The sequence below is a fragment of the Copadichromis virginalis genome, linkage group LG14, assembly GCF_057382275.1.
Source record: "Copadichromis virginalis isolate Kocher_CV1m ecotype Utaka linkage group LG14, C_Virginalis_male_GT1.1, whole genome shotgun sequence".
NCBI classification, from domain to species: Eukaryota; Metazoa; Chordata; class Actinopteri; order Cichliformes; family Cichlidae; genus Copadichromis; species Copadichromis virginalis.
Window position 1 is genome coordinate 24,420,583 of NC_140631.1, and position 15,106 is coordinate 24,435,688.

General features: G+C 41.0%; 1 protein-coding gene across 4 annotated transcripts in view; it reads right to left on the reverse strand.

Annotated features, from left to right (window-relative positions):
- Positions 1-3,162: 3,162 nt before the first annotated feature.
- arhgef12a (Rho guanine nucleotide exchange factor (GEF) 12a) overlaps positions 3,163-15,106 on the reverse strand; it is a 42,679-nt gene continuing 30,735 nt past the window's right edge. For all 4 annotated transcript variants that reach the window (XM_085430055.1, XM_085430054.1, XM_085430058.1 and 1 more), the window contains 30 exons: positions 14,581-14,715; positions 14,339-14,440; positions 14,098-14,208; positions 13,506-13,604; positions 13,289-13,331; positions 12,861-12,966; positions 12,525-12,662; positions 12,409-12,441; positions 11,673-11,787; positions 11,472-11,583; positions 11,181-11,384; positions 10,965-11,106; positions 10,847-10,879; positions 10,614-10,765; positions 10,246-10,392; positions 9,946-10,031; positions 9,064-9,189; positions 8,719-8,833; positions 6,033-6,133; positions 5,704-5,781; positions 5,461-5,536; positions 5,208-5,375; positions 5,007-5,094; positions 4,843-4,920; positions 4,666-4,760; positions 4,349-4,555; positions 4,019-4,255; positions 3,681-3,910; positions 3,479-3,554; positions 3,163-3,367 (listed from right to left, as the gene is read on the reverse strand). In XM_085430055.1, the coding sequence (XP_085286181.1) occupies positions 3,357-3,367; positions 3,479-3,554; positions 3,681-3,910; positions 4,019-4,255; positions 4,349-4,555; positions 4,666-4,760; positions 4,843-4,920; positions 5,007-5,094; positions 5,208-5,375; positions 5,461-5,536; positions 5,704-5,781; positions 6,033-6,133; positions 8,719-8,833; positions 9,064-9,189; positions 9,946-10,031; positions 10,246-10,392; positions 10,614-10,765; positions 10,847-10,879; positions 10,965-11,106; positions 11,181-11,384; positions 11,472-11,583; positions 11,673-11,787; positions 12,409-12,441; positions 12,525-12,662; positions 12,861-12,966; positions 13,289-13,331; positions 13,506-13,604; positions 14,098-14,208; positions 14,339-14,440; positions 14,581-14,715 (3,444 nt within the window). In that variant the 3' untranslated portion in view covers positions 3,163-3,356. The remainder of the gene's footprint in view (positions 3,368-3,478; positions 3,555-3,680; positions 3,911-4,018; positions 4,256-4,348; positions 4,556-4,665; positions 4,761-4,842; positions 4,921-5,006; positions 5,095-5,207; positions 5,376-5,460; positions 5,537-5,703; positions 5,782-6,032; positions 6,134-8,718; positions 8,834-9,063; positions 9,190-9,945; positions 10,032-10,245; positions 10,393-10,613; positions 10,766-10,846; positions 10,880-10,964; positions 11,107-11,180; positions 11,385-11,471; positions 11,584-11,672; positions 11,788-12,408; positions 12,442-12,524; positions 12,663-12,860; positions 12,967-13,288; positions 13,332-13,505; positions 13,605-14,097; positions 14,209-14,338; positions 14,441-14,580; positions 14,716-15,106) is intronic.

The following is a 15,106-nucleotide window of genomic DNA, read 5'->3' on the forward strand; positions in this document are numbered from 1 at the left end:
ACCATGTGGGTAAGTGTGCTCTGTTATGTTTTTATACTATATTTAAAAGATGACACAACTCAAAATGCCTAGTGGGTGAAAAAAAAAGAGAACAACGACAGTGCAGGACCTCTGCTTTTGGATGGGACATATTTTGGATTCATTTCCCCCGCCCGTCTCCTCGTGACACTGTTGCGTAGCTGAAGGTGCTGAGGAGAAAGGGGTCGTCTTATCAGAGCTTGACCTGAATTGCCCTCTTGGAAGGCTCCGCTGTGACTGACACCTCTCTCCTCTTTGTCTTCGCCACTCCAATTAGCTCGATGACAGGTGCATGTGGAGAAACAAGACAATCAATTACCATCCCCTCTCGTCTGCCTCTGTCCTCTCCTCATCTTCCCTGTGTCTTTATCACACTCTGCCCTCACCACTTCCTTTCTATTACTCTTAATTTATTGGCTTTTCTCCCTCTTTTTCTTTCACCATTTATACCTCATGTGGATTCACATTGTCTCCTCATAAGATATCCTCTCCTCTCTCTCATTGCAGCAAGCCAACAGTTGGGCTGACAGAGAGAAAGAAAGAGGGAGCATGTCATTCGGGCTGCGATTCTTCATCCTGCTTTCCACTCAGACACACTTTGCAAAAATCACTGCCAGACACAAGACAGGTAGCAGTAAACCAGAACAAAGTCACAATAAATGCTACACAGTCCTCTGTGGGATTCTCTTGACTGTGGCTTTGTCTCATTATGGAGGCCGGCAAGATGCATTTCTTGGGTCATTTATTTGTTAGACTCTGGAGTCAAATGTATGTGGAAAATCAATGGGCACCCTAGGTTATTTAAAACACTGATGTCACTGCAGGTTTTAGGGTGGGTCTTCTCCACATGAAGTTTAATGGTGGAAGTTTGCCACCTGCTGGTAATGAACACCTTTTCTGGCGTCTTTGATCAAAACCTCTCTCGTGGTTTCCTTTACGACGGCTCACGCACTCTGACATTTAGTGCTGCCGAATGTCTAGAAAAATATATTCTGTTTAAGGTCAAACGTATAGTTGACTATGAAGGTAACATTAAAGTGGTCCACACTGCCTGCGCTGTCCACATTTTCAACCCAGTTTTCAATTGTGAAGTTGCTTCGGGGGGGAAAGAGATCTGTAATATTTCATGTGTCATCCATTTTTCAGTTACTCGCATACAGGATGTCATCTGTTGAGTGGTTGGAAAGTTCAAGCCTTGAATTCATTCACAGTGCAGTGAATTCCTGCAAGTGTCCGACTGTCACTTACACACTTACACAGATTAAAGTGCAGTTTAGCTATTTTAATATTAAATTGATTTACCTGAACTGTGTCTGAAAGCAAGCGACTCCAGAGACTACAACTATAGCTCATAATTAACTCCCCAAAATGTGTTGGAGCTAAAAGAAAACAATTCTGAAACTAAGTTTAAACTAGCTTTAATAACAAAATACATTTAGATTTTTTTCTCTATCAAAAAGACTTTTAATACTGAATACTTGTACTACCACTAAGTCCTACTGCTGCTTTGCATATACTGGATATCTACATAGAGGTAACTTTCACTGTTTCTCTCCCTATATCCTGCTTGAAAGTGGTAAAAAGTTGCTTACTGTAGGTCTTAAGGTGTAACCTTCTAGGGAATTATGTTACTGTAAATGAATGAATGAATTTGCACCCATAATTGTAAATTTTTTATATTAGGACAGCATAAATTAGCAGAACCATGAAGAATTTGTGCACAATAATGTCACACAAAGATGCCTGGAGTGAATTTATCGGCATAGACATCTGAAAAATTTCCACTCCATATGTGTAAAGACAGGAGGAGGGATATTGTGAACAGAAGGCACAGTCTTTTCAGCAGGACCTAAAATTCAACCAGACAGATTAAAAAAGAAAAAAGAAAAATAGGTTTACAGTCACAATGTGTTTATTATTTAATGTTTAGACAAGTCAAGCAACTGATCATTTCTTTGTCACTCTGACCTCCAAATATAATAATTTCCCAATCATTCAGCAATTTCTGAAAACATCACCAGACTAGATGTCTTCTTTTGTTAGACGGGAAAAAAAAGAAAGAAAGAAAACATCAGCACACCGGTTTCTTTTTTGAATGTGTCATGGCACCATTTATTTTGTAAAGTTATGCATAAACCTTCCAACTTGATCATTGTACAGAATATGTTGAACTTCATGACATTATTAGAATATCAGGGAGTCAGATCAGCATTGCCAATAGTAGCAGAAAGAAAGCAGCATTTGCCAGGAGCTGACACTGAACGAGCACGACCGCTCCTTGGAGAAGAGGGGAACAGGGCGAGACACCCAGAGGCAGATGAGGAAGCATGACATAAAGTGTTGGAAGGGATAAATAAGCATCAAAGCCACTAGGCTGTGAGGAAGAGAGGGAAAACACTCAAACATGGTCACAGGGAAAAAGAAGAGGGAGAATCACACGCAAAAGGAGAAGAGGAGCAGATGAGAGGCAAAACACCCCTCAGAGCGAAGAGGACGAAGGAGTCAGCACAGAAATGCAACAGGACCAGATCAGAGCCGGCAGACTCTTCATTCTAGTTAACACCACGCCTAGAATTTATCTGAAATTCAAGACTCAAAACACAGGTCATTTTAACACAATGGGATCCATCAGCAGTGCAACTCTGGCCTCTTCAGTCCGAATACAGTCCTGCAATTCAGCAAGGTGTGCTAGGGTGCTTTTATGCTAGCGAGCACTCGGCTCTCCCACTAACCCTCGTGTGACTGAAGCAGGAGAAGCAGCCAAAAACTGTAACACCATGGCCTAAAGCATGCAAGCAATATGGGAAACACTTTAAAAAATGAAAAGAGAGAAAATAAATACATCTTGGGATAAAAAAAAAAAAATCTTAATACATTATCTTAAAATTTTCCTTTTCTTGTTTTGTGTTTCATATATATATATTCTCAACACACTTCTTTGTACATTTTGGTATAAGTTCTCTTTCTTGCAGGGATTCAAGGGATATGGGTGTTAAATGGTAAAAGGGGAGGGGGGTGAGGTTCTGGCGCAATCCCACATCCCTGATTGCCTTGTGCTGAGGAGGAAGAAGAGGCGGAGGAGGAAGAGGATGGGGGGGCTCGGCATCGAAAAGATGACTCCTCCCTTCAAATGTTTGCTCACACTTAAGTCTCTCATTCTCTGTGGCAACTGATGGAAAAAACAAAACGGGAAAAAAAAAAAAAAAAAACAGGGCTCAGCAGTGAGAGGACAAGCTTATAAGTCGTCCAGAAAGTCCAGGACATGAGAAGTAGGAACAGACTACAAGTCGGTACTTCCTCTTTGGGACCACAGCCAAAAGCTGCTGCACAGACTTCCACTATCTCTTATCTGAGGGAGAGAGAGCAAGATCTGGGATCAGAAAAGGAACAGATACAGGAAGTGATTCATAAATTAAGAACCAGTTATTCATTTGTCAGCGCTGAGCATGAAGTGAGATACCTTTATTTCCATGCGTGTCTGCTGCTGATCTCTCTGGCCTTTGCTGTATTAGACTGTTGTACTTGGCCTCAACCTCCTGTGGGAGAAAAATAATTTACTGCCAGATTACACAATAAAAATGACTACTGTGTATGTGCATGATACCAGTTATTGTGTGTGTGTGTGTGTGTTTCAGAGCTGTAAAGGATTAAGTGTCGGTTACCTTCAGATAATTGAGGTTGGCCTGAAGATTTCGAAGGTGAGAGAGGACCTGTCTGCTGAAAGAGGAGAGGCTGCCGGCCTGTGATGTTGAAGAAAATCTCAAATTGATGCCCGAGTCAGCAGCGCAGCCTTGGGAAGTGCTCAGCTGCTTCCCTGTGGTTGTTGCCAAGATGTCATCGTCTGTGCTGCTCTCCCCTGGGCCACCGTAACCCTCCAGGACTAAATACGCAGCTGAAAGAATCAAAGGAAAACAGGAAGGATCAGGACGAGGCGAACATTTATGTTTAATGTCAGTTTATTCTATTTAAACCATGAGTTGTTCTGACTGCCCAGACCTACCATAGTCATCAGTCGAGTCAAAGAAGCCGGTGTCTCCTGAACCCAGGTCCTGAGCCAGGTCGTCTGTCTGGGAGCCGGTTTTCTCTGAGCCGTTGTGGACCGTCACTCGTGCACGGCTGTCTATGGGGGTGCGCAGAGAGGTGGTCCTGAGGAGGCGAGCCCCTGTGGAGCGTTTAGTTTGCTCTGCAGCTTCCTGGGACATAAGCTGGGTCACTAACACGTGCTTTAATGCTGCCACTGAGCAAAAAAAAAAGAAAAAAGTGATAGATTTACAGAGTACAGCTGGATCGCATTTCATGTGCATCAATCCATCGGTTCTGTGCCCCTTACGTGTTTTCAGTGCTTCGTCTGCCCTCGAGGGGAACATGCTAAACGAGGCTCCTCTGCAATCCTCGGCCACTGGATAAGAAAGTTCTGGGTCCACAAAGCCTTCTTCTTCCTCCTCCTTCTCCTCCTCAGTCTTCACTCCCTCAAACGGATTACTGCCAGGTAGCGAAGTCTGCAGTGCGCTTCTACAGACTGGACTGCTTTCCTTATCTATGAAGGTATAATTAAGAGTTATCACAGGGGTTTAATTACAGAAGTATAGCGACACATATTTAAGTAGGACGAAGAAATGGATCGAGGAAATGAGTTGCTCCAGTTACCTGTGGACTGGGTGCTGCCAGTGGATGTGCGGTCCGTGTCTCTACTCAACCTGGAAACTCCCGTTGTAATGATCTCCACGCCGTCTCTCTCCCCACTGGCACACGAGCAGAATCATGTGTTAATAACGAGCATAAACCCTGACCCACTAGATGTGCTCAAATTAGTAAGTAACGTACACGGTCTGAGGTAATGGTATGACGCTGTGAGGCTTAACTTTCATGGCTTCAGCTCTCTGCGTGATTAGACGCTGCCACCTTGTGCAGGGAAATGAAACAGTCATCAGCTCGTATAACAACCGGAACAATGAGATTTAAATGAATCAAAGGGGATTTGCTCTCACGTTCTCTGATCTGAGACAGTGGGCGCCATTAGCTCGTAGATTTGGGCTCCGTTTTCCGACATCGAAAGAACAAAGAAGGACTTGTTGTCTGGCAGAAGAGAGGCTTATTAATGAATATTACTCTACCCTCTATGGATGGAGCCTGTATTATTTCATACCTTATTCTAGTAATAAATCCTCAGAGTTTATGTGGTAACTGACCTGTGGCCACTGAGCGCACCAGCACCGTGTTGAGTTTGATGATAGGGCTGAAGATATGTTTGGTATCTGCAGTGCCCGACAGGTTTTTGCTGTGACACTTCAGTATCAGACGCTCATCTTGTTTCTGTAGGAGAACCAGGATGTCCTCCAGGAGGAGTGTGTAGAGCTCTGAGAGAAAATAGAAAGATGTGTTTGTAAGTAGTGGTCACCTTCCAGCTAAACAGCAATAGTGAAACTATCAATCAGAACAAACCGATAGTTTTGTCCTTGTTCACTTTCCATGACAGTGGACCCTCGTGCACCATCGTTTTCTTTGTCAGATCCAAGTTCTGAATATTATGGAACAGGAAATAAAAACAAAAGCTTTAAACTACTGGCTTCTGCTCTGTGCAGTGCTATTTTTCTATCTAGCACATATTTCAAACAGTGAATGTGGGTGTACAACAAGTGAGTATGCTTTAACTGAAGCTAAAAGAGGGCTGGGCAGACAACTCACCTTTAGCTCCAGGATCATTGGGTTGTCTGTCTGCTTTAGAGAAGAGAGGTCCAATCGTCTCTGATAGTCCTCCAACCTCTAGAGGAAGGGAGTGAAATAAACAGATGGGGAAAAAAAAATAGGATAAGTAAGTCCTCTTTAAGAGGATACTGCTGCCTGTGGAGCAGAAGCAGTGGAAATAAAATGCAGTTTGAGTAAAAAGGAAGCTGAAAAGGAAGTTGGAAAACAAATCATCCTAATGGCAAAAAACATGGAAAGGAGATTCAATTAAAAAAAACAAAAACAACAACAACAACAACAAAAAAAAACAAAAAAAAACAACAACACACCTGTTTGTCCTCAGATTCCTTCACAGCCTGGTTGACGTGACTGAGGATCTTTCTGCAGCAGTCTGCTGCCTGCTTAACTTTCTCCTTCTCCTCTGCATTGTCTGAAAGACGACATTAACACGCCATCATTCCCAAAAAATTATGACAGGGCTTTGGGGGGAGCGGGAGCACACTTCAGTCCCCTAATAGCTGGTTATTCTTTATCGTTAGTGCATTGTCTCGAGTGAGACCCAAAGACCGCTGCAGACTAAAATGATGGCCCAAACAATGGGCACGACATTCCCCAAAAATGTGCACTGCTGCCGCAGGACCATTAAAATGATAATCTCTCTATTTGTCTCTGTAACTCATCCGTTCTTTTATGCTGCATTCAGATTATCAAATGCAAATGAGATACCATTATTATTTTTTTTGTTTATGTCCATAGTTATGGGTAAATTCATTTACATGCTGTATTAAGTCACCAATAAGAACTAATTGGCACGGGGATTGTGACATGATGAATGTGAGAGAAAAGCTGGATATGATAACTGAACTCTGCTCAAGCAGGTCACATGAGGGCGTGCTGCAGCACTGCAGCCAAACTTAAAGCAAGAATTAATTCTGATCTGACATTTACACACTTTTACTGGTAAGCCAGGCTGCACCGCTACTGTGATGAACTAGATGGCTGATATACAGTGTTGGGTAAGTTACTTTAAATTAGTAACTTAGTTACATTACTTGTTACTTCTATCAAAAGTAACTCAGTTACTTCAAGTTACTCGTTACGTTCAAAGTAACTAGTTACTAGGGAAAGTAACTTTGGTTTTACTCAGAATTCTCAGAATTATGGAGCATTATTATTTAATAAATGCTCATAATTTATTTTTGAGTAATTGCTTCATGTACATCTATGCTGTATGTTAATAAAAGTGCCTGTGTGACATCTGGGACACAGCTTTGACTAAACTCTCCTTTTGTTCTTACCTTATAGCTTTAAAAAAAATTATTGAGATGTACATCGCCATCCAGCTAAAAAATATCGAGATATGAATTTTGGGTCATATCGCCCAGCCCTACTCCGTCATGCTAGCTAGTACGCAGTACGAAAAAGTCAGCATAACGAAAATAAACTCCACCTAAACTTGGTTTATATCTGACCCAGATAGACTGCATGTCATAACTTCTTACCTGAAGTTCAGTTCACCTGACACCGGCGGCTGCCTCGGGTCTCTCCTCCTGCCTCCCCTTTCCCTCATCCACCTGCTGCCCTCCACCACTTGCTAATGTTACTGAATCTGTGGAAGCTCCGCGATGCCACCACACGAAGTAACGAATAACGAGCCTATCTAAATCCCAGTAACGATTAACGCGTTCCTGATTTTGGCATAATAACTAGTTACCGTGCTCGTTACCACAATAATAACGTAGTTACTGTAATGCATTAGTCCCAACACTGCTGATATACAGTGCTCATCAAATGTATTAAACATACATTAGGGTGGTGCTCTATGTTACCGATGCACTAAATTAACATTATTGGTAATTATGAAAATCATATTTTATGTGTCTGCAATGGTCAAGCCACTGGTACACATATGCCATTTTATGTAAATAATATTTGTATAGCTATAAAATATTTACTGTTGTTACCTATGAATTTTCAAATTCACAGGTTTACAGAAAAAGCAGTAAAAATAGTAAAAGCATATTATTTATAGATGAAGATACCAAATTACAGTTATTTACCTGCATTTCTGCACAGAAGAAGAACTAGTTTTTTTAGTTGTTGAATCCTTGAATAATTTGAATAATTTTAACCTTGAATAATTTCTGACTCCTCAGAGAAGTCCATATTGGATATAAAAATGTGAATTCAGTTTATTTGCCAAATAAATAAGAATATTATTCTTATACATGTAAAAAAAAAAAAAAAAAACCAAGATAAAAATATTCTGGAGAGACAGTGAGATCCTATCAGAACTAATTGAGCTGTGTAGAAAGACAGGATGAGTTTGGAAGTGATCCAATCAGAAATAATCCCCTTTTGCAGAAAGGTTAGATGAACGCATTTGATTTGCACCTGAGAAAATGGTTTTCTTTCTGATGTCAACGCTGGGGAGAAAGATGTCACGGAACATAACGCATCAGACTTTTAAACCTTATATTTTAGCCACTGAATCAATTTTAGATTTAATCTATTTTAATCTTATGATACTTAGTAGACTAAATAACTACCAAAACTAAATGATGTTTTAGTAAAAGGCTAAAACGAAATCACAATTTGCCGTCAGAATTAACACTTTATTTAATTTTGAGAGCAGTTTTTAATCACAGGAAGCCTAATAAATATGTTAAGCAATGAATAATTTAAAAATAAGAAAGAAAACTATTTATCTAGTCAGGGGACTCCCGTGTGAAAGAGTCTGTGTACTTAAGTACTTGGACTTGTTTGCAGTATTTTATTTCACAGTTTACAAAAATAATCTGCAAACTAAATGTGCTCTAATAATAATAATAATAATAATAATAGAGTTGCAGCTATTCGTTTAAGTAAAGGCCTGAAGGCCTGTCACAATTATTAGATTAGATCCTTCACGAGTTGTGCATTAAGGTCGTTGTGCACGCAAAGTAATTACAATGTGAACAAATCCTTGCCAACTGTGGTAAGAGAGCTCTGATTACTAAGAAAACACAACCACACCTGTGTACTTGACAATGTTGTCGAGCAGCAGAGGGTACTTGGTGAGCCGCAGCATCTCCACAGGAATGATGTCCTTGAGTTGCAGTCGGCGACACTGCCTGTTACTCTCTGCCTCCTGCAAAGAAGCAAAATATAAGTGGAGTACCCTTAAGCAGCCATAAAAACAGCCCAAATGCATAATTTTCAGTATAAATAGAGACTGAGCTAGAATAAGAGTAAGCTTGGGTTTTTATTTAGATCCACACAACCATTGTTTAAACCATCTGATTGACAAATTGTGAGCCTTCTGAGCAGTTATCTCCTGTGAACACCTTGTATACACTGTGTGCGCAGTGACAAGCGTACCAGAATGAATGAAGTGAACCTCGAGTCCTTCTTCTGTTTGGTCTTTATGAGCTCCAGAGCAAAAGGCTGGTTACTGCAGAACGTCCCCACCGCCTGCTTGATCTTCTCTTCCTCTCCACTGCTGAACTGTTACCACCCAACCCAAGACAAGACAGAGATGGATAGAAACTCAGTCAATATGGGTCAGAGGTAGTAGATTTAGTATTTAACCGCTATGACGAGTGGCTGACTCCTGGGGGGGCAGGCTTATGTCCTTGCAGCAGAGACAGCTTAAGTTTCAGTCCAGACTAGATCAATGTTTAGACCCTTAGGGGACTGATTAGCCTACTTATCCTACTCCCGCCACGTCTCCCATTGAGAGACTCTATACAAGACTTCCAGCTCCTACGCCGCTACCTCACATCTCATATATCACTGACAATATTAAGATGCTGAGATGTCAGCCAGATCTAGGGTATTGAGTGACATCATTTACTAGGGACAGGGCTTCCATTTTTCTCACTCCCATTTCATCTTACTGGAGAGGGCAGATTTTCCTCTCTGTCGTCTTTGATTTTTTCCCCCTCTTTTTTCCCCCCATTTTAGAAGGATTTAAGTGGCGAAAAAGGCCTATTACCATGGCTGTCATATATAAACTGCACATACCCATGTCCCTGTGCACACGTCATCCCAAAAGATTGTCGAATTATAAAGCTGAGAAAAGCAATCTCAAGCCAACGTCAACAGTTTTTTTCTCGTTATGAAGCAATTTTGGGCAACACTTCCATTTCTTTGTACACAATGTTTTTTTTCTCCCCACCACATCAGTCATCTTGAATTTTATTCAATAGAAGGAATTATATGAAAGAGAAAATAGAATTTTGGCATGAAAATTGTACTCACCCAGGAAAGCAAGTCGTCTCCTATCTGATCAATTACTGAAGAGTCATTTCTCTTCCGAACGGCAGCCATTTGATCTGATATGTTAACTGAAATTTAAATAGGAGGAACTATCAGCATGTGTGTGTACAAGATTAAAAAAAAAAAAAAAAAGGAATGCAAAATGATAATGTGAGCGTCTGTATGTTGTTAAGAGTTTGGCCTTACTTTAAAATGGAATTAAATTTACACTACAGGACTTTTCAGGCATTTTATTGATTCTTAATGGCTCAGAGGCAGAGGAGATGTGTGTTTATAGTGTACCATGCAGCTGCAGAACCTCTTCCAGATTGGAGAAAATATTCTTGATGTCAGCAGGAGGCAGGATGGAGTCTTTGGTGAGCTTCTGGTAGAAAACGTTGTCCAAAACCTTCAGCATCCGTACATGTGCACGCTCTGTGTAAAACAGCTCTGCAGACACGCAAGATGTTAATTCGAGCTGGCAGGTATTTGCACATTTCAGCATAAAACACATCTGACAGCAGCTTGGGTTGGATCCCAGCAAATGCTGCATAATTGTCTTCCCGTCTACGCACTATATTCTGTATACTGTAGTATTTTAAAGCATATGGAGAGTATACTTTGAAAATACAATATAAGCTTCAGGGGAGTTTGACAGTGCCAGTCCTCACCGTGGATAACTTCCTGTCTCTTGATTTCATGAGGCCTGAGACCGGCTAGAACCTCTGGACGCACCAGATGCTGCCAGTTTGGGGGATCGCACTCAGAATCTGTTCCCTGGTCATCCTCGCTCTGGATATCAGCAGCACCGAGTCCCTCAAGCCTACAGTAATACAATAAAGTTAGCTTTTAAACTAGATTTTTAGATCAATATAAGAAAGTCCAAATGATCTGGTATTCTTGCCTTCTTAAAGCTTTTGGTGTTCCCTCGTGAGTTCTACAAAAAGTGACAGAGAAATCAGTCATAAAAATAAGAACTTTTAAGGGAAACAGTGTTACTGCAGATGTGACTTTAAAGGCACCTGTCACTTTCTCTGTCATCCTCTGGCAGTTGGTCCAGGTTATATAGAGGGTCAAACTGCGAAGCAGAGTATGGCAACCCGTCCAGAGAGTCCGATGGAAGGATTTCACTCACCCTGCAGGGGCCAAATATTGGAGTCCCACCTGCCAGATAACAAGTTAATAGCCATCGCTCCTTTAAGTGTTTTTTCATTTAATTCATTTGTCTGCTTGCTCACCCATATCAGCGTCTCTGCTGGTGTCAGAGCTGTAGGTGGCGCTAATTGGAGATGATGAGTTGACAGACATGGAGTGTATAAGTTCAGGGCCCTCGCTTGATTGGCTGCCTTTGAGACGACTAGATTCTTTATAATCACTTGTAGACAGTGCAGGTTGAGACATCTGTTTCTGAGGCCGTGGTCGTCCCTCCTGGGTCGTACCCCCTGAATACACAGACAGGTGGTATCAAAATAATATAAAGCTTTGAAAGCTACGTTGTTATTTTTGGTCATTTCAAACTCGTATCTTACCTGACGATTCGATGCGGCTGGGCCGCCGCTGAGGTACACGAATATTAAATTTATTATTCTTGGGAACCTTTTTCACTTTCTCTTCCCTTTCCTTTTCTGTCTTGTTGCCTCGCTGTAGAGTTCATCAAAAACAAGAAAAGAGTCATGTAGGTGATGGGGGAAGAGGAAGAAGTCTCACTGTGCAAGACAAATTTAGATTACCTTAATCATGGGAAGAAAGCTGATCCGAAGCCGTTTGGACTCCAGGCTGCGAGGTTCCTTGACCCTCACACCAAGGTGCTTCATGTACGTATATATAACATACTGCATTGTAGTGCTTAAAAAACAAACAAACATGACAACCAATGAGTTTGGATGCTTTCTGAATTATAATTAACAAAACAAGACAATGCTAAAATTTGAAGAGAGCAAGTATCCATATTGTGATTTGTACCATATGTCACAACAGTCGTTCCTCATACAACGTCTACACAAACCATCTGGGCTGTGCTGCGACCATATGGCATTTCAAACAAAACTGTTTCAATCAGTCACACTTTTGAATTATTTAATATAAACATACTGCATAAATTACATGTTTTCTTTAAGAGACTGCTCCACCGCTTAATTTGTCAACTGTGGGGGATGCAGAGTGGCGCTCGGATGACACTGATATGTATTCTTGCTTGAAACATCAAAGACTGTACTTTAAAGGTGAATAATTACTACCACTGGCAAGTTATTAAATTAGGAGCAGATTGCTGTCTAATGATAATTTCAAGGACTGAAAAGATTTAATAAAAATAAGCCAAGACATGACAGCTCCCTTAGATAATTGAGAGGCATATTACAGAATGTAAATATAGCACAGACACAGATGGCTGAAGGGGCCATGGGAGTTGTTAACTCTTAGAAATCTCTTGATTTAAGAAACCTGCTTCAGCCAAAGTTTTCTTACCATTTCTCTTCCTCTGTGAGTTGAGTAGTTACCCTGTTAACAGTACGATAAATAAAAATTGATAAAACTGAATATTATGAGCTTCCAACTAGCATGTATATGTATCAGTTACTCACAGGATATCGTCTATTTTCGCGATGATGTTTTCAGCATATGAGCGTTCCCGCTCGAGAGTGCCGCGGTCTCTGACTCTCTCTTGGTCCAGTCTGCCCAGCTCTGCTTCAGCCACTGTTAGGCCCATACTCCGCTTCTGCCTGCAAGTACCAAACACATAAGGAGGTATACTGTTATTACTGTGACCAGGTTGATAATGTTTTAGAGAAACAATGAAGAAGAGGATGAGAAAAGCTTGTTTCTTTTATATATGCCTAATGTGGGAGCTAACAAAATCCTTAACATCTGAAACCCAGCTAAATCGGCAGCATCACAAAAAATACAAATTCTGAATTTACCTGAAATCTTCAAGATTCTTCTGAATATCAGGGAGCAGAGAGTCCTGCAGTGTTTGAACATGTTGTCTGTTTATTTCCTCTGGGATCAGTTCTGTCCGCCGCCGATCTGCAAACGCACGCACGCACGGACACACACACATACACAGAATAAATATCAAAGGGTTGCAGCATGTCCACAATAAATAAGTGGTATTAAAGCTAAGCAATACTTTCCAAACCATCAGAGCATTTGATTTCTTAAGGCCTTGGCAAGGACTGTGCTTGGCTGGCTGAGGAATCGACTTACAGGGACTGTATAATGAGGGTGCTTAAATTGCTAAAGTTACTCAGCAGAAGCACAAAAAGTTAGCACAAAATAAATATCACCAGCTCTAAATGATGCTGGTTAGGTAACTGAATGAGACAGAAGCTGTGTACGAAATACTTACCAAGATCAGCGGAGACAGATTCAGGAACACCAACTTTTAAATTCTGCAACAAAAATGAAACAGTTCGATTCTTAGGCTTTGTTTGGTCGAATTAGTATGATTTTGGAAACACCCGGGCCGGAAATGTGATTAAATTCAATTTGCTACAATAATTTGCTGTAATCTAAATGCAATACTAGATTGTGTGCTCGCTGTGTAAAGACAGATAAAGACTCACTGCTCCCCGGTCAATGAAGAAATTGTGAAGGCCCATGAACACCCGTCTGGTCTCTTTGGAGTTGGTCTGCTTGTAGAGGTCAGCATAGAGGTAGCACAGCTGAGGGAACAAAACATTAAAAATCAAAATAAAATAGGAACTGCAGAGTCTCCTAAACAGCAAGATTTTGTTTTAAGACAAGTTAAGCTTTCTTCCCATAGTTAAGCCGGGGTTTCCTGTGGTGGTTCACTTCTTACTGAGATAACTTATGCCACAAAAACTTATGCTGTGAACCCATCGCTGGTTTATCTGCAGCAGGTATGTTAGTTTCATTCTGTTGTATGTGTGCAACTGCTTCATATGTTTCTAATATTATACTTTATTCTTGCATTGTAAAATGAGATTCTCAGCTGTCAGTGCACTAAATCAGTGTTGTTGGTCAGATGTTCATGTGACTGGCGCATACATGGGACAGCAAACACTGGGTTAACATAGCAAATTGATAACCAGCTTTGTGTGACTGGGTGAACTTTCTTCACAGCAAAGGGCCTAGGTTACGTAAAAACTGTAAATAATGCATAAAAGCCATCAACAAATATGAAGGAAGTCTTACCACAGGAGCAGGGTCGAACTGAGAGATGACATGATACAGAAAGGCTGCGAGGTGGGCAGGGCGAGACTTGAGCAGCTCAATACTATTAAAGCTGTTACACTGGCCGTTTGTCTGAAAAACAGTCAGTACAACAGTTTACCTCTAATCTTAACCTATAAGTCACTTGAAATTGTATTTGGGCTTTCCGTAAAATTGTAGGGTTTTGCAAATAAATAAAAGAGATAATGTCCCCCAAAAATACCTGCTCTTGGTCTGAATCAAAATAGTCATCCTCAGCTCCAATGATCTGCGAAACCAGGCGAGACGAGGAGGGACTGCTGACTGTGGTAGGGGAAAGGGCGTCCTGTAGACGAGATGTCAGGTATGGTCAATATGTCTCCCCCATTTGGACATTCATAACCTCTTGACCTTATTGTGTGGTTGTAACAGTTAGAGGAAAGACAGAGTAAATAATATGTGTGAAGATAATTTCCATAAAGCTACCAGATCAGTGGTGTCCTCTGTCTCTGGGGAGTGGAAGGAGTTGTAGCTGTTCCTGGGTGTGGTCTTTGGGCTGGGGCAGGAGAACTCTCTTGGACACTGGCTGTCTGGAGATGACGGCCCAAATATGCGAGATATCTGAAAGTGGGAAGGAACACACACACACACACACACACACACACACACACACACACACACACACACACACACACACACACACACACACACACGCAACAACTTTGTAATGAATCTAAATTTCATTAAAAACAGAAAAAGAGAGAAAAAAAGAGACCTAAAACACTATATTACAGATTGGTTGCTATGCCTGAGAGTCATCTGAATGTAGAATCGGTATGCATAAATATAATCCTTGCTCTGGTGATGTTTAGCTCTAAATAAGCCCCAAAGCCAAGCAGGACTGATTCCATTTACTTTTACATTATTATTCTAGAGCATAGCAGGTCTTGGAATTTGATGTAAATATGGTATTGAGAGAGATTTTTAGATTGTGATGTTTAAAAATGTGATT